The sequence below is a fragment of the Cherax quadricarinatus genome, chromosome 75 (assembly GCF_038502225.1).
Source record: "Cherax quadricarinatus isolate ZL_2023a chromosome 75, ASM3850222v1, whole genome shotgun sequence".
Lineage (NCBI taxonomy): Eukaryota > Metazoa > Arthropoda > Malacostraca > Decapoda > Parastacidae > Cherax > Cherax quadricarinatus.
In genome coordinates, this window is record NC_091366.1 from 8,568,772 (window position 1) to 8,588,509 (window position 19,738).

Genomic DNA, 19,738 nt, shown 5'->3' on the forward strand with positions numbered 1-19,738 from the left:
TTCCTACATACTCTTCACTGCTTTCAGTAACCTACCTCCTACACCATACACCTTCAACATCTGCTACATTGCCCCCCTATCCACCCTGTCATACGCCTTTTCCAAATCCATGAATGCCACAAAAACCTCTTTAGCCTTATCTAAATACTGTTCACTTATATGTTTCACTGTAAACACCTGGTCCACACACCCCCTACCTTTCCTAAAGCCTCCTTGTTCATCTGCTATCCTATTCTCCGTCTTACTCTCAATTCTTTCAATAATAACTCTACCATACACTTTACCAGGTATACTCAACAGACTTATCCCCTATAATTTTTGCACTCTCTTTTGTCCCCTTTGCCTTTATACAAAGGAACTATGCATGCTTTCTGCCAATCCCTAGGTACCTTACCCTCTTCCATACACCTATTAAACAATAGCACCAACCACTCCAAAACTATATCCCCACCTGCTTTTAACATTTCTATCTTTATCCCATCAATCCCAGCTTCCTTACCCCCTTTCATTTTACCTACTGCCTCATGAACTTCCCCCACACTCACAACTGGCTCTTCCTCACTCCTACAAGATGTTATTCCTCCTTGCCCTATACATGAAATCACAGCTTCCCTATCAACATTTAACAATTCCTCAAAATATTCCCTCCATCTTCCCAATACCTCTAACTCTCCATTTAATAACTCTTCTCTCCTATTTTTAACTGACAAATCCATTTGTTCTCTAGGCTTCCTTAACGTGTTAATCTCACTCCAAAACTTTTTCTTATTTTCAACAAAATTTGTTGATAACATCTCACCCACTCTCTCATTTGCTCTCTTTTTACATTGCTTCACCACTCTCTTAACCTCTCTCTTTTTCTCCATATACTCTTCCCTCCTTGCATCACTTCTACTTTGTAAAAACTTCTCATATGCTAACTTTTTCTCCCTTGCTACTCTCTTTACATCATCATTCCACCAATCGCTCCTCTTCCCTCCCGCACCCACTTTCCTGTAACCACAAACTTCTGCTGAACACTCTTAACACTACATTTTTAAACCTACCTCATACCTCTTCAACCCCATTGCCTATGCTCTCATTAACCCATCTATCCTTCAATAACTGTTTATATCTTACCCTAACTGCCTCTTTTAGTTTTTAAACCTTCACCTCTCTCTTTCCTGATGCTTCTATTGTCCTTGTATCTCATCTACCTTTTACTCTCAGTGTAGCTACAACTAAAAAGTGATCTGATATGTCTGTAGCCCCTCTATAAACACGTACATCCTGAAGTTTATATTTGCGTGTATTGTTCTGTGTATGTAGTGGGCACATGAATAAGTATGGATTTTCTTAATGGTGAGCAGATTCAGACTTTTGAAAATTGGTGGAGTATGCTGGCGGGTGTGGGAATTTGTGGTTTCAGTTATCCATGGTTTACTGTGGCCCAGAAATGTCTCTTAATTTTGCATAATAATGGTCCCCATAGCACAAAGGTAGAGATACTGGCAGTTCTTCAAACCCTAAGAGAAGCCGTGAAGTGCTTCCCACAAGTGAAAAAGTGATAATTCTCCACTTGGAGGGAGGGGGTAAAGGAGGTTTTGTGGGCGAAGGACTTGGACTTCCAGCAAGTGTGCGTGAGCGTGTTAGATAAGAGTGAATGGAGACGAATGGTATTTGGGACATGACGAGCTGTTGGAGTGTGAGCAGGGTAATATTTATTGAAGGGATTCAGGGAAACTGGTTACAGTATTTTTATATAGCCGGACTTGAGTCCTGGAAATGGGAAGTACAATGCCTGTACTTTAAAGGAGGGGTTTGGGATATTGGCAGTTTGGAAAGATATATTGTGTATCTTTATATGTATGTGCTTTTAAACTGTTGTATTCTGAGTGCCTCTGCAAAAACAGTGATTATGTGTGAGTGAGGTGAAAGTGTTGAATGATGATGAAAGTATTTTCTTTTTCGGGATTTTCTTTCTTTTTTGGGTCACCCTGCCTCGGTGGGAGATGGCCGACTCATTGAAAAAAAAAAAATGGATAGGACTTACATACCTAGGGTTTGCTACAATCCACAGCTTCGGTATCCACGGCAAGTCCTTGGAACATTTTCCCCGCGGATATGGTGGTCCTGCTGTATAAACGAAAAGTGTATTTTGGCACAAAGTTCTCGGGCTATAAGCATAAATACTGATTTATATGATAAGTATGTTTGTACTGATTATGAATTGTTTGGGTTTGTTTTTTAAGTATTTTTGTGTGCTATGTGATAAGCATGTAGGTCTGTTAATGAGTATGTTGGTGTTCCTTACACACTGGCCTGGAGTTTTTAATTCACTTGAAGTAGGTTCTAACACCACCCATACCGTGGTTTGCTTGCAATTGTTATTATGATTTCATGAGTCATGATGACAGTTTTGAGAGGACTTGAGCTTGAGTTTGTCATGGCCATGCTGGCAGGAGATTCATCTGTAAAAAGTTGCATTTGTGGTCACAATGGGGACCATGCCTACCTCCCTGTGGTGTATAACTATACCTAGTTGGATGAATCTTATTGTAGCCAGCTGGCCCAGTTGTTTATGCACTGGCCTGGAGTTTTGCTATTCTCTTGTCATGGGTTCTAACCTCCACTCGTACTGTGGTTTATATTGAAATAAAGCTGTTCATTATAGAAAATTCCTTTCTGTATTCTTTAATTTTTTAATTGACACTAAATAGCTTGAGTTTCCTTTATCAATATCATTTCATATTAGCGTGACTTGTTAAACAGTGTAGTTTGTTGTTAATTCGATGAATAATATGAAATATTGTATAATGCTTGGAATAAATTGTCATAAACCCTTATTAAAGGAAAGTGAAATGCCATTTAGTCAAGGAAAAATAAACAGTGGTGACAGAAATCTGTATATTTTGACCTATGGTTCTCTGAGGTTGAAATGTACAGATCCCTTTCACTTGTTTATTGTTCTTGTCCAAGTGGTTCCTCACTTTTATTGTATAATACTGTCAGAAGTGTTTTGTTTTTGTAGTTAACAGCTTTTGGAGAGGATGGAAGAAGCACATTGTTGCCTCATCTCCTGACAACCCCAGACTCAGCCCAGATGGATATGATACTCGACCATCTGGACCTTAATCTCACTTCTGACGATAACAAGTATGTAGTGTTGATTATCTGCATTTTGTTCCCCAGTTGACTTCATGTGAGCCTTGCAAAATGTTTATGTGATATCAGAGGACATTAAGAGCTTCTGGTATCTGATAGCTGCCTTCAGTATCTTATGGAAGTGCCTTCCCCACCCATGACATTAAGTTTATTCAGGTTCAGGTACAGGTACACATAAACACATTTACATAAATTATCATACATAGCAGCATATATGTAGAGTATCTAGGTTAATCCAAAAAAGTCAGACAAAGTGACTTATTTCCATTGGGATCCTTGTGGAATCCATTGTGGGAGTCTCGTATTAGAGTTGATGAGGAGGGTCTTGGTGTGATGAGAAAGTTAACTTAGGAAGATTAGGGCTTCTCTTTGAGAGCAGCATAAATATCAGGAGTATCTCTTGCTAGTTTTAAGTAATGCTAGAGATTAGATTACATTGCCTAAAAGAGTTCCTAGGACTGCCATCAGAACTTCTGCCTGCACCATGAGAGCATTGAATTCGTAATTTTAGGACTGCCATGCCAAAAGTTGATTCCTGTTCACTTCATGAGTTATTTATGTTCGTGTTATGATTTCATGAGTCGTGAACATTTGTTAGTGTTGTAAGTACAGTAATATAGCAGTTATTGTAATATAGTTATGCAAATTCTTAGCTTGGTTGGGAAAATTAAGTTATTTTATAGTCCTGCATGGAAATTTTAGAAAGATACAGTTATGTTGTTATGTTAGTTTTGGTTCAAAACAAAAAAATTTCCTATTAAAAATTTATATCTTAAGATGATGGTAGTTTTTACTTTTAATTTATGTTGCTGTTCATTTGCTTGCTTACATTTATTATTTATATGCAGTATTTGTTTTGTAAATATTATGAGTTATTTATATTCTTTGAAATTAGATTATATGTGGAAGACGAGGGGCCAGGAGACATCAGTGGGTTTGCCAATGCACGATGGGCTATGGACCTTGTTATCTTTAGTTCAGAGGAAATAATAGATGGTGAAGAAGGTATTCAGCTTTCTGCCAGAAAGTCTCTTGACGATGAAAACACACCAGGAGTTTTCCATGTAAGAATAATCGTGAAATTTACACCCTCTATTTTATTGTGTTGAGCCATGAATATTGGTAGTTTGGCCATATCCTAATGAATATTTTCCAGAATATTCTGGCTTAATAAATAATGGTGATGGTAGCAGACTAAATTTGACTTATGACTTTTTACTGCTTGTTTTATAATCTTTTAGCATTGAAGGTTAAGGTTAATGTTAATAAAATACGTATGTTAAATGATTACAGTTGTCCATTGAATGTTGAATGTTCAACATTATGGAACCCCTTAGCTAATTTTTGCCTATTTCTGAGTAGCCACATACAACATAATTACAAGTTCTGCCTCTTAACATTTATAATTATTTGACAGCTCTACGAGGTCATGACATCTCTGGCACGGAACGGCCAGCAAGGAGGGTACATGCAATGGCGACCTGTCAGCTACCTCAGTTCTGATCGTGATGTTAATGTGGCCACGAACCCAAACATCAATAGCAGTTTTACTCTACTGAAGGAAATCTCTCAACCCCTGAAAGAATCCTTGTCATATGCAGTATTTGGGGATGAGTTGGTGGGAAAGCGAACAACTGCCAAGTCTGTTGTTTCATTTGGCTTGACTAACGACAACTTTTATTTAGCAAATAATTATACCACATGGTAAGAAAAAAGTTTGCTCATTGAAATGTGTGCTTTGTTGTATATGATTTCCTGTTTGTTATTACAGGAACATAGTTATGCTTATTGTGGCCTTTCTTCATTTTTTAGCTTATCATATAGGTTTTGGTTTCATGGCTGCAACACTACCTCTTGAATCACATTCCTAATATCTGCCACTACAGTTTTTGTAAAGAATATTTTTATAATCTAATTTCTGAGCTGGTTTACACAAATAATCTGTACATAGGGGAAAGAAACTTTATGATGTTTTGGTCCAACCTGGATCAGTAACAAGTCACACTAACACATGAAGGTGAGGGAGCCAGTATGTATGAGAGGAGGGCAGGGATTGGACAAAGAGAGGAGGAAGCAAAGAGGAAGTGGAGAAATAGTGGTAGAGGTAATACTGGAGTGGAAGAAGTAGTAGAAGTATTAATGGTGGTAGTAGGCAGGGGAAGTAGTGGAAGTGGCACAAGAGACAATACTAGTAGTACTAGTATTGTAGTAGAAGTAATGGAGTAGGTCTCAGGCCAAGGAAGGGGAGCACTACAGGAGAACTAAAGACTGTAATAAAGTTGGTAGAATTACCGACAATATGTAAAGTAAAAGGACACAAGTTCAACTAATGTGACATTTTATTGTGGCAACGTTTCGCTCTCCAGGAGCTTTATCAAGCCATTACAAACAATACATGGACACAGAGGGTATATAAAGGCTCAGAGTGAGGTGCAATACTAGTGAGGTACCATTTCGATGTTCACTAGTGGTAGTAGTAGTAGTGACAAAAGTAATACAATATGGTAGAGCAATTTTTACTCATGTACGAATTAATTGCTCTACCATATTGTATTACTTTTGTCACTACTACTACTACTACTACTTCTACTACTACTACTACTACTACTACTACTACTACTACCACTACCACTAGTGAACATCGAGTACCTCACTAGTATTGCACCTCACTCTGAGCCTTTATATACCCTCTGTGTGCATGTATTGTTTGTAACGGCTTGATAAAGCTCCTGGAGAGCGAAACGTTGCCACAATAAAATGTCACATTAGTTGCACTTGTGTCCTTTTACTTTACAAAACTAAAGACCTACAAGGGTGGGCCATAGTTTGTATTTATGGTCTCTTGTTTCCGTTATTATATTGAGGGGGAAAGCTCTAAACCTGTAGGGGGCCACAACACCTGAGGAATGGAGGGCAGTCAGGTTCAGTCCAAGAAAGGGGAGGACTAGCCCAATCACTAGGATCAAGAGTCCCACACTGGTATCAAGGAGCTTCCCTTGATAGGGCAAGAAATCCTTATCTGTGAAGACAAAATAGCCGAACAAGCTTTTTTTAGATTGTGACTTGAAAAAAAATTGAGTGGAACATTGTCTGAATAGTCTTGTTTTGCTGTGTGTGTCTGTCTTTATTCTTGTTTGCACAACATCCAACCAAATTAGTGACCCAAAAAGAGGCAAAATATTCACTATCATTCATTCAGTTGCTGTCTTGCCAAAAGCATGGTGGAATCACAAGACTATAAGAGAATACTGGTTTCCCGGTATCCTTTTATAGTCTTGTGTCATTTTTTTTTTTCACCTGTGTACTAAAGAGGGCCTTCTGTCTTCATAATTTGCAGTTTTATTCCCCATGTCTTTAAATTATGGCAAAGGACATCATACTACAGCTGCATTTTCTGTTTTAATGTATGCTAGGAATTTTGTTAGCATTTCACTACCTGTGGGAAACATTTAAGTAACGATAAATTTTGTGGAAATTTTGCTCCTTGGAGAGCAGCAAACCACAAAGGCCCAGAAATTAACAAAACGTTTTATCTTCGAAAACACCATCCCTGTGGGGATTTTCTTATAATGCAGGGTGTTCTTTCTTTATATTAAAGAATTAAAGGACAAATACATTACAGTACTTGGTTTGTTGATGGTGGCCAGGTTACAAAACTTGCTGGAATGTATAATTGTTAGTACCATTTAGTTGGGGGTGTATACCTGGTAATACAGTGGACCCCCGCATAACGATCACCTCCCAATGCGACCAATTATGTAAGTGTATTTATGTAAGTGCATTTGTACGTGTATGTTTGGGGGTCTGAAATGGACTAATCTACTTCTCAATATTCCTTATGGGAACAAATTCGGTCAGTACTGGCACCTGAACATACTTCTGGAATGAAAAAATATCGTTAACCGGGGGTCCACTGTATAGTTGCATCTACACTCATGGTTCCTTTACTTTTAAACACCTTGATTGTAAACCTACACCTTAATATGCTGAAAGCTAATCTTTAATTAGTGTATTAAATTTTAAAGTGCAGTGGTTTTATTTTTTTTTTCAACAAACCAGCCGTATCCCACCAAGGCAGGGTGGCCCAAAAAGAAAAACAAAAGTTTCGCTTTTTAACTTTAGCAACGTATACAGGAAAAGGGGTTACTAGCCCCTTGCTCCCAGCATTTTAGTCGCCTCTGACAACACGCATGGCTTACGGAGGAAGAATTCTGTTCCACTTTCCCATGGAGATAAGAGGAAATAAACAAGAACTAGAAAGAAAATAGAAGAAAACCCGGAGGGGTGTGTATATATATGCTTGTGCATGTATGTGTAGTGTGACCTAAGTGTAAGTAGAAGTATGTAGCAAGACGTACCTGAAATCTCGCATGTTTATGAGACAGAAAAAAGGACACCAGCAATCCTACCATCATGTAAAACAATTACAGGCTTTCGTTTTACACTCACTAGGCAGGACGGTAGTACCTCCCTGGGCGGTTGCTGTTTACCAACCTACTACCTATAAGTGCAGTGGTTATATTCTTAAAAAATAATGTAAAATGGCTTAAGTATATTAATTAAATGTATAACATTACTATTGATTGTAAAGCTTACTGTAATTATAATTATCTCTATTACTAAATTTAACCCTTAAATGGTCCAAACGTATATATATGTTCTCTCGCATAGCGCCCCAAACGTATATATACATTTCCTTTGTGATACGTTCAACATTGGCACGATAAGCCTGAGTCACCTAAACATGAGAGAATGGGTGTGCGCACTCACTGTGCGCCATATGAAAAAAATTGGGGACGCCTGGGTACCATATGCTCTTTTATCCTATTAAAAACAAAAGATTTTTTTTTTTTCTCAAAAAATTTGGGGCGCTACACGAGAGAACGTATATATACGTTTGGACCGTTTAAGGGTTAAAAAGAGAACCTGTCATTTTTCTTTGTAGGTCATCCTGCCTCAGTGGGATATGGCTGGTTTGTTGAAAAAAAAATTATCTGTCTTTGACTGGGGAATTGTCTCGCATATTAAGCTTGTGTGGTGGATGGATTTTTTTTAATGGTCTCCCTGGACCATGTGGTCTTGAGTGCCTAGTTTTTTGAACATTTTTGGCCATAGATGAATTAATTTGGGCATGAGTAATTTGTTGAGAATTGCAAAGATCATTGGATTATATAAGGCAGGCCATCAGTGATGGAAATAGAAGCCATTTACGTGTGTGAGCATTCAGTGAGGTCCTGGTTGCATTGATTCCTTGAGGACAATGTTAATGACATGCACTACACCAAAAATATATTCAAAGAAGCCTAGAAAAATGTTCCTTCTAACGTTAACAGTAATAACATGCCAAGAATTGCTCTGTGATTATTTGCCTGAATCTTTCATGCAGTGTGGTGCAATGATTATTATGCAGTACAGTGCTCCTTGCCACACAGTGAAATCTGTTTGTCAGTGGCTTTGTGACTGTGCCTTTCTTTGATGATCGGTAAAGAAATTCCCAAGACTTGAACCTCATTGAGAATCTCTGGGCTGTGATAGAGAGAAATCTAAGAAAAGGATATCAGTCCACCTCCACAGTTGGAAGTCACCATCTGCAAGTCATGGGGAAATTTACCCCATGAAATCCTGAAGAATGTGTGTTAGTCACTTCCTAGTTGGTTGAAGGATGCCGTAAAGTGTAGTGAACAACCTGTTTTGTGGTCATGGTTTTAGAGGAGGCTGGCATATTCTAATGACAAGCACTGTAGGCCTTTATAATTCAGTAAAACATTACCATTAAATATTTTTTGTATGCATGTTCAGTGTCCGGTTAGCCGGACTTGAGTCCTGGAGGTGGGAATTACAATGACTGCACTCTGAAGGAGGGGTTTGGAATATTTACTGTTTAGAGTGACATCTAAACTGTCGTATCTGTGTGCCCCCTGAAAGACTGGGATAGTGTGAATGATTGTGAAAGTGTTCCTTTTTTTGGGTCACCCTGCCTCTGTGGGAAATGGCCATCATGCAAAAAAAAAAAAAAAAAAATTAGAAAGTATCTCCATGGAGAAGTGGAACAGAATTCTTTCTATGTAACCCATGCATGTCATAAAAGGCAACTAAAATGCCAAGAGGAAGGGGCTAGGTTACCCCTGTTACTCTGCCTTGGTGGGATACATCTGATGTGTTGAAAAATAAAAATTAGAAAGTAACGAGCTCCTTAACTATGATAAATTATATTTTCAGGACAGTGGCATTGGGACATGGTACTCCGCCTGATGAAACTTTCTCCACATTGGTGATTGCCATCATCGCAGTGGGAGTGAGCATTCCTGTACTTATGTTCCTTATTGGTGGTACAGTGATTGTCAGCCGCAAGTGTCGCAGGTCCTCGCAGCCACTTATTCAGGATTAGTTTGTATTTTGTTTTAGATGCATTCTTTTTTTTAACTCTTGTAGCATTATGATAAATGTTTTTTAAAGTTGTACTGTATAAACAATGTCAAAAATATATTTTTCCCTTATGCTTAAGTGCATTTGGGTGTAGATAATTATTCTGTGATACTTGTAGATAGTTTTTAGTTTTTATGAAAATCTTTTGCAAATTAAATTGTTCTGTATAGACAAGTACAGTAGAATGATTTTGAAGATGTACTTCCATATACTAAAAGATTTGGTATATTGACTGCAAAATAATGGATTTTTAGTCAAAATATTTCAATTTTAGTGGTAAGAAGGAAATAGTCCAAAAATCTTAATATTTACAACATTGGGTCTAGTAATCCAGTGGTCCAAACTCACTCACACATTCAGTCACATTATGCAGGTAAGTCTTCCTGTCTCACTCTCTCATATTGACTCATGATCCAATAGTGAACCCATTTGTTCTCAGAATGCATGTTAAAAGAAATAACGTGGCTCATCAGATTTTAAATATATACAGTGGAACTTTGGTTTTCGTCATTAATCCGTTCGAAAAAGTCTGACGAAAGCCCAAATCATACGAAAACTGAAGCAATATTTCTCATAAGAAATAATGTAAATTCAATTAATCCATTCCAGACACCCAAAAATATTAACAAAAATACATTTTATAGAGAATAACTGTAGTTTTACATACAAATTAGGGCATACAAAATCCGAGGTTCCACTGTATTAGAATTATATTTATGTACAATAAACCCTTATACAGTGTTGCATAATTTAGTTTGTACAGTTTTTTTTAAAAGACATTTCAAGAATTAGGTGAACAACACAGAAAAATGTTGAAATTATTCAGTGTAAATATTAAAAAAAAATCAATAACAAGTAAAATTTGGGTACAGCTCACGTTAGTATTTCATAATGTTCAGTTGTGTGTAAAACGTGAGTACACTCCAGTGTAAAATGTTGCGAATTGCCCACATGGCAGCCCACTTCTCACCTGCTTGGATCTGCACTGGGTCACTGCATGGAGAAGACCCAGGCAAGGACCCATCCTGGCAAACCTGCCTGTATCTGCTTGAGCCTGCTGGACTAAGAAAGTTTGACATGTCACAATTTGGTTCACTAGACACCTTCCTTCTCAGTTTCCACTGACCACCCATGCCACTTAGATACTTTCTGGAGCATCTTAAGCTTCACTGATTCAATGTTTGCCAAGCCGTTTTAGATATTCGCACCTCTGTCACATTTCCGGATGTTAGCTATGGCATCAAAGAGAAACACTAGTGATGCTGAGTTGCCAAGAAGAATACATGTGAATCTACTTTGCTGTTGATGAGAGTGGAAATTTTTTATATGCTTCAAGATGTGTTTGTGATGGAAACTACATGAGAGTTTACTGTGACAAATCAACCTTTGTAAAATTAGAAATTATGAGAAAAGGTTAAGAGCTTGTGCAGCATGTGGTCAAGTGTGACCTGCCAAAAAGAAAGCCACAGAGGTCAGTATAGTTGACTAAGATGGAAAAGTTAATACAGTGGAACCTCGGTACTTGAACAGCTCCCTACTTGAACAATTCGGTATTCGAATGCTTTGTTCGGTAAAAGAAATCGCTCACTAGCTGACCGTTTGTTTGGCACTCGACCAAACAAACATGACCTGCCAGAACTTCGCTGTAAACTATTTTGTGTTTCTTCACTTTTTTTTGGTGTTTTTTATGTTATTTATAAATAAGTCACCATGGGGCCTAAGAAGATTAGTGATAATAGCCAACAAAAAAGAATATATGTATTTGTTGGGAAAAATTTGTTCAGTACTTGAACAGCCTTCTGGAATGAATGAAGTTCAAGTGCCAAGGTTCCACTGTATGTAGATTGAAGATGAAACCGGGGGGGGGGGGGGGTACCCTTAGTGTTCAGATAATAAGACATGTAGCTTAGTCTTTCTATGAAACTGTATGAGAAGGAAGGAGATCATTCTCAATATAATTTTAGTGCTTATTGGTTTGAGAAGTTCTAAGAATTACATTAATTGCATACGAAGTTTCTAGTGACAGCATCTGCTGATCATGCAGCTGATGAATGGGACACTTGTACAACATTTAGGTATCTTTATTATGGAATTGTTTCACCAGCCAGTGGCTTCTTTGGTCAAGATTGATAGACTGAACACATCCACTCCAGGCTGAGGGACTGATTACATCAAGTTTCTCATCTTCCACCATTCTTCTCTGTATTGGACTGAAGACGCCACTGGCTGGTGAAACGTTTCCATAGTGAAGATACCCAAATGTTGCACAAGTGTCTCTTTTATCAACTTGCTGGTTTTCTAAACCATTTATACTTACCCTATTGAGTTTGTCAGACTTATTACTGGCAACAGTTAAAGCTCTGATAAAGTATTTAATACATGTACTGCCAAGTGAGTGTAAAACGAAAGCCTGTAATTGTTTTACATGATGGTAGGATTGCTGGTGTCCTTTTTTCTGTCTCATGAACATGCAAGATTTCAGGTATGTCTTGCTACTTCTACTTACACTTAGGTCACACTACAAATACATGTACAAGCACATATATACACACACCCCTCTGGGTTTTCTTCTATTTTCTTTCTAGTTCTTATTCTTGTTTATTTCCTCTTATCCCCATGGGGAAGTGGAACAGAATTCTTCCTCCGTAAGCTATGCGTGTTGTAAGAGGCGACTAAAATGCCGGGAGCAAGGGGCTAGTAACCTCTTCTCCTGTATATATTACTCAATGTTAAAGGAGAAACTTTCATTTTTCCTTTTGGGCCACCCTGCCTCGGTGAGATATGGCTGCTGTGTTGAAAGAAAATAAATAGAATTATGTTGGAAGTGTATGTCATCAAGAACTTACATGGCAAACGGGAATCATTTGCATCTCATTGGAAGACAGCCAAGAATTGTTCATTTTTTTTTTTTTTTTTTTTTTTTTTTTTTTGCATCCATTTCTCACTGAGGTAGGGTGACCCAAAAAGAAAGAAAAAAAAAAAGTTCAAAGGAAAAGGAAAGTTGAAGCGCAAGCCTATGCTCACTTATTGTGCAAAGAATCCCAATGCTTTTAAAGGCTAGGACATAATCTGCTTATATATTGCTTGGCAGTCTAACAAGGGAGTATGAATGATGGGCCTGTTTTGTGAATGCTTCATACATTTCTTTATTTCTAGGGCAAAGCAGCACCTGGTCACCAAGAACCTTTCATTAAAGGGTCTCCTTATTTGTGATATTTCCTATGGTCATCCTGTGCAGATGTAGTTCATTGACCGAAATATGAATTGTGTTTTTCTACCCATTATGATGTCTTCGATACAGACTTTAACTCAAGGAGCTATTAAAACCTTGAAGTGCCTCTAATCATGTAAGTCAATAGAAAAACTGAAGGCAATGGATGACAGCTTCAAGACTGACATACCAGTTTAATGTTGCAAATGGACATGTACTTAGGAGTTAGCATGGCTGAATTGCTCCAGTCAACTCTCAGTGCTGGCTAAGGTCATTAATGGCCTGGAACTTGAACTATTTCCAGAACCCTGGTAAGAAGGAGAATAAGGGGAAGGAGGAAGGATAGGGAAGGAAAGAATGGAAATGGGTGAAAAAGCGGGAGTGAGGGGAAGTAAAGATTCGTGTTCCTTGAAATTTAGAGGAGCATACCTCACTACCTTGCATTGACAAACACGTACACATTACATCTCCACATGCATGGCTAAACATTTGGTGTGGATATTTTTAAGAAACAGAATTCTTCCTCTGTAAGCCAAGCGTGTCGTAAGAGGTGAAAAACATGCCGGGAGCAAGGGGCTAGTAACCCCTTCTCCTGTATATTTAACTAAATTTAAAAAGAGAAACTTTCATTTTTCTTTTTGGACAACCCTGCCTTAGTGGGATGCAGTTGGTTTGTTGAAAGAAAAAGATTTTTAAAGATTGACTGGCATTGATGAATTTCCAGGCAGACAAGCAAAGAGAAAATAAGAAAAACCTGAAGGTGTGAGACTTAACACTGCAACAGTAACCAGAAAAAATTTCTTGTTGTTAATCGATGTACTTTTTTTTTTTTTTTTTTTTACTAATGATGATCCTGGTATGGAGAGAAGCCTAGTTCTGAGGCTGGCTTTGGAACAAGAATTTTGTATGTTCTAAGACAATCATCAGCTACTGTAAGCATTAGAATTAGTCTGCCTGAAATGCTCATGCATTCTAGTGGCTTTCTTTGTGCTTGATGATATTTTATTACACATAAACTACACATTGTACTATACAAAGAAATTAAGGATTTGATTTGACAAGTGATTCGACCTCCACAAGAACCACATCCCTCCATCTCAGCTCAGTAGACCAACAACAGTCCTCTATACACAGTCTTGAAATGCTACCAATGATGACTACTGGAATGTGAGGTAAGTTATGATAGTTTTTACTTAGTAAAGCAATTAAAAAAATGAGGGTTAACTTAGGAAATGTCTGGAAAGCAGTGAAAAAAAGGAAATGTCTGGAAAGCAATTAAAAAATTTGAAAGTTAACCTGGGAAGTGTCTGGAAAGCAATTAAAAAATTGAAAGTTAACTTGGGAAATATCTTTAATTTTTCCCCGTGTTGCTCACTGTACGTAAAAGAATATTTGTTTATGCACCAGTTGTCATGAAGACAACCCCCACATGACTGAAGGAAGGGTTTACTGTACATTCTAGACGGCTCTGATGATTTATATGTTGGTTTATAATGGTACTTGTGTTTTAATTATACATGTTGATATTTCCTAAAGCTCTTTAAGGTAAGACATTATCTGAGTACTCTATATGCTGTGTTACCACTTAAACATGGTAGTAACATGTATTTAAACCAAAGTTATAATTTTATATCCAGTTTTGCAAATATATAAAGTGGAATTTGTTTAGATTTTCTATACTCTATTTGATATTTTGTGCAGTGTTCCTTCTTTCTTATGTTCTTACATAAGAGAAAGTGATAATGTTATGTTATGTTTTCTTATATTTTGCCATACTGAGATTAGGGTGATTTTTTTCAAAATATTACATATATTTGTTTAAGTGTTTTAAATTAACCCTTAAACTGTCCAAACGTATCTACGTTCATGTGTGTAGCGCTCCGAACGTAATCTATGTTTTATTTTACATGCTTTCAAATGGGAAAAAAAACGTAGATCTATGTTCAGAGTGCTACGCACGTGAACATAGATCTACATTTGGACAGTTTACCAGCACACACAGTTTGTTAGAATACTACCTAATGGTTTGGGTATGCCAAGTCTGAAATATTTGCACTGCTGACTTAAGAGATTGTGGTAAGAAAGAATGTAGTCCTGGCATGTCAACTTATTTTTCAAAGTAAAATTTAGGAAGGAAGAATAGAGAACATAATAAGGAAACAAAAGTATTAGACAGGAAATAATTCTTGCAGTGATAGTTACCAGGCAGACCACACACACAAACACTGCTATTAAGGTTGGCAGGCACGTGCGCGTGCACACACACACACACAGCTCCTGGCGGGGCCAGGAGCTGTGACTCGACCCCTGCAATCACAACTAGGTGAGTACACACACACCCTACCTACCAACCGACCGACTAACCGACCTACCTATTAAGGTTACCAGGCAAACTACTGTTACATGCTTCATTGATAAAGTGACCCAAGAGCCATACTTAGGCAAGAGAGCCTTCCCTTTACTTTTTTTTTTAACACCGATCATCTCCCACCAAGGTAGTATGACCCGAAAAAAAAGAAGCATTTGCACCATCACTCACTCCATTTCTGTCTTGCCTGGGGCATGCCAACACCACACCAGGCCCAGTGGCTAAAGCTCTCGCTTCACACACGGAGGGCCCGGGTTCGATTCCTGGTGGCTGGAAACATTTTGATGCATTTCCTTACACCTGTTGTCCTGTTCACCTAGTAACAAATAGGTACCTGAGTGTTAGTCGAGTGGAGTGGGTCGCGTCCTGGGGGAAAAGATAGAGGACCCCAATGGAAATAAGTTAGACAGTCCTCAATGACACACTGACTTTCTTGGGTTATCCTGGGTGGCTAACCCTCCAGGGTTAAAAATCTGAATGAAATCTTATATCTCTAACCCTCCCTCTGAATGCAGGCACTGTACTTCCCATCTCCAGGACTCTAAGTCCAGTTAACCGGTTTCCCAGTCCCGTCATAAATGTTACCTGGCTCACACTCCAACAGCACATCAAATCATAAAAACCACTTGCCTCCACTCAGTCCTAACATGCTCTCCCACACCTGTTGAATAACCAAGCCCTTTATAGTACTTACCCGGTTGAATGATTATTACATAGACAGGAAAAGGAGGGATGCTAAATATGTAGAGATCATACAGCACCTGGAGGAATGGGAAGCAATCAGGTTTGATGCATGGGAAGGTCAGGTCTAATTCCCTGGATCAGGAGCCCTCCATTGGCATAAAAGTTGCCTATCTTGAGGTGACTAACAGTAGTTTAAAACTGGTATTTCAGGGTTCTCACAGCTGATGCATTTTTGTAATAAATAAAGATATGCTATATACTATATATTTTTAAAAGTATATGTCCATCAAGAATGCAATGTATATTATGAAGAATATTTTTAAGTTAAGAGATTGGAACAAAGTAGAATGACTTGGAGAGTATAGATCTGTAGGAGAAGGAAGGTGGGGTAGGGATCGTCCCCGAAAATTTTGAAGGGAGGGCATAAAGGAGGGTCTGTGGGCGAGGGGCTTGGATTTCCAGCAAGCATGCATGAGCGTGTTAGATAGGAATGAATGGAGATTAATGGTTTTTGGCTGTTGGAGTGTAAGCAGGGTAATATTTTGTGAAGGGATTCAGGGAAACCAGTAAGCCAGACTTGAGTCCTGGAAATGGGAAGTACAATGCTGCACTTTAAAGGAGGGGTTTGGGACAATGGCAATTTGGAGGGACATTTAAGCTGTCATATCTAAGTGCATCTGCAAAGACAGTGATTATGTATGAGCGATGGTGAAAGTGTTGAATGATGATGAAATTTTTTTTTCTTTTTGGGTCACTGCCTCGGTGGGAACAGCCAATGTGTTAAAAAAAATTAAGTTAGATTTTATTAGGGCTTATATGCACTATATTTGTTTAGTATTCTAATGTTCATACAGCATTGTTGTATATGAGGTAAGTCATATTTTTGTCCCTTTATTGTTTGTGTAAATCTGTTGAGATAACCTGATTGCACTGTAAACTTTAATTTTAAATGCAATTTGAGTACTGATGCTTGCATGAACATGTGGACGATATTGCCCAATCTATTGCTTTCTGGTTAATTTTATATTCATTTTATGTGCTAAACCCATATGGGTCTTAGTGCTGTGGGTAGGGATCACAGCTTTCTTCCATCTTGTTGTGTGAAGTGTCTTAACATGATGGAGGCAAGACAGTTGTCTAGGTAAAAAGATCAATATATGAAGTAACAATGTGATAGTTTATATTTTTCATGTTATTAACCAAAGATGCAGTGCAAGTTCCTTACTGTTGTCATTTAACCCATTTTAAATGGTATATGTATATTTATATGTACTAATATATGTATATACATGTAAAATGCTGTAGTTGTGCAGGAGAGTGGTAGAGAGGTCAATAAGCCTAATGGTGTAGTCTATACACAGTCACAGTGTCATTAGTTTAAATTGGAAGTGGCCATACAAGTTGAAAAATGAGACGTGCAGCATTTGGGAATCTTTATTGAGGAAAAGTTTTCCCACTGGCTGGTGAAACATTGCCTCAGTAAAGATTCCCACATGTTGCATAAGTGTCTCATTCTTAGACTCCAGGTGTTGGAGGGTAAAAATTAGTCTTGGAACTCCCTTGTATTTATTTTATTCAAGGGAGCACTAAACCCATAGGGGTAATATAGTGCCTGTGGAATGGGATGCATTCATATTCAATGCAAAAGGAAGATAAGTGTAGCTCCTTGGATCAAGAGTATCTCCTGTGAGGGATATCCTCATTGTAGCATGATACATCTATAATTTTCCCAACTGTTTTAGCAGTAAAACAATTTTGTAGGACATGATGCATTTTTTCTGTTTACATAGAAATGTAATTTTGTATTATATACTATAAAAACAATTGTAATATGACAGGTACAATGTATTAAGATAGGTAAACTGTAGCATGTATGGCATATGCATCAGATGTAGTATTGCTATACAGGTTGGGTTTAGCACTTAGTTCTGATTATAATAATAATTGCTATACAGATAGTGTAGTGTAAGAAGTCAAATGCCAAGTGACAAAAAACTAAGCATTATTTTGGGGGAATAACGATTAAAAATATAGTATATTTACTCTCTGAACCTCAAATTCATGAGTGCGTTATGGCCCTAGAGGTCCTGTTAATGCTACAAAATTATATTAATACAGCATATTGTTTCTTATCTGGGCCTTTAATGTTTGAGGACATCTCTTAATATTGTTCTAATCTTGCTAGTAAAGAAATAAATAAGAATGTGCAGCGAGAGATATGAAAGACAAGATGAGACGAGATCAGAGAAAGGGGGGTGGGGATTTGATAGATATTTTTTTTTTTTTTTTTTTTTTTTTTAGGATTGCTCTCCTTTTGGAATCATTGTTGTTTGACCCTTTCAGGTTTAGCACTGCATTATAATGTTATCTTTCAAAAAACTCTACCTTCAATGCAGACACTAAATTTTTAACTGAAGCTCACTGCCAAATTTGACTTTGTGTTGTCTCGTAAGTTTATCCTACACACTACCTCCCATTGTTAAGAATTAATCTAAGTCTGCCCAAAATGCCTAGCCATGCTAGGTGTCCTAGTGGCCCCCTCTGTAATTAGTATTTTATAACATGTAAACCACACAATATCCAAAATCTGTAAACCCTGTATTGTAATCCTTATAGAGAATAAACTTGATTGATTGCTGATATCTCTTCTCAACCTTCCAGTGTTTTGGTCCATACAGGTTTGGTACATTGTGTATATAATGTATGAATATCCGAGCCCAAATAACTCCACATATTCTGCAAATAATATATTCTCTGACTGCCCATGTCAAAATGTAGGATATTTTTCTTTAATTTTATAGGAGGGAGGAGAGGTAAACCCATAAGTCAGACAGTGTCTTAGGAAATGGGAGCAATCATTCAATCCACAGAAAGGTAGGGTAGCTCCAATTCTTTGGACTAAGAACCTTCATCAGTGTCTGGGGCACCTACCTTAAAGGGAAAATATTGGATTAAATTTTGCACATTAGGACAAGAATTATTTATAATATAATCATGTTAAGTGCTAAACCTGGAATGGTCATATAACTGGACTGCAAATTTGAGAATTTGAATAGTTTAATCAGGTGGAATGGCTAAACCTAGAGGGGTCATATAGTATCTGGGGAGTGAGAGGCAGTCAGGTTAAGTTCAGGGAAGGAGAGGCTAAATGCAGTTCCTTGGATTAAGAACTCATTGCTGGAATCAAGGCACTTCTCTTGAGGGATGGTTAGACTAGTTATGAGCTCTCGTGTAATCATTATTTTAATTACCCCTGCAAGTGTGTGTATAAATATCAAGTAAAGCGATTTTTTTTTTAATGAATTGCAATAGGTTTATGTATATTTAGCATTTTTTATTGTATTCAGGTCATTTACGGTTGTGCATTTATTCTAATGTTCAGCGTAACTTAATGTAGCAATAAATATTTATATTACTGTTTACAAAAAATTTGTTTGTTCTGTACCATTTCTGATCTTTCTCTCAATGGCCATCTCCTGCCAAGGCATGCTGACCCAAAGAAAACACATTCACTCAATAACTGCCTTTCTAGAAGTGTGCTGAAATCACAATCAGATTACCCCTCTGACCACAACATCCCCACTCCCTCCAGAGTGCAGGCACTGCCCTTCGCACCTTCAGGACTCAAGTCCAGCTAACCAATTTTCCTGAATGCCTCACTCATAAGCCAAAAGTACCTCTATTACAAATTGCTTGTTTTCATTCACTCCTAACATGCTCAAGCCCCTAAAACTAAACTATTCCTGGGATAACCTATATACTACTTGCCTTCCAACCTTCCACCTGAAATTTATATACCCTCTTTGTCAACCTATACCCAAACCACCTGAACAACTTCTCAGGACTCTAAATTATACCCTTGGTGACCCCAGACCATCTTTTAATTTCTACACTCTTAATCCTCT

The 19,738-nt window shown here is 37.8% G+C and overlaps 1 protein-coding gene across 1 annotated transcript in view; it reads left to right on the forward strand.

Annotated features, from left to right (window-relative positions):
* The window catches only part of LOC128691835 (glycosylated lysosomal membrane protein B), a 39,116-nt gene extending 20,646 nt beyond the window's left edge, over positions 1–18,470 (forward strand). The window contains exons 4-7 of the mRNA XM_070101021.1: positions 3,011–3,135; positions 4,040–4,208; positions 4,562–4,848; positions 9,364–18,470. Coding sequence (XP_069957122.1) covers positions 3,011–3,135; positions 4,040–4,208; positions 4,562–4,848; positions 9,364–9,532 — 750 coding nt within the window. The 3' untranslated portion in view covers positions 9,533–18,470. The remainder of the gene's footprint in view (positions 1–3,010; positions 3,136–4,039; positions 4,209–4,561; positions 4,849–9,363) is intronic.
* The last annotated feature ends 1,268 nt before the right edge of the window (positions 18,471–19,738 follow it).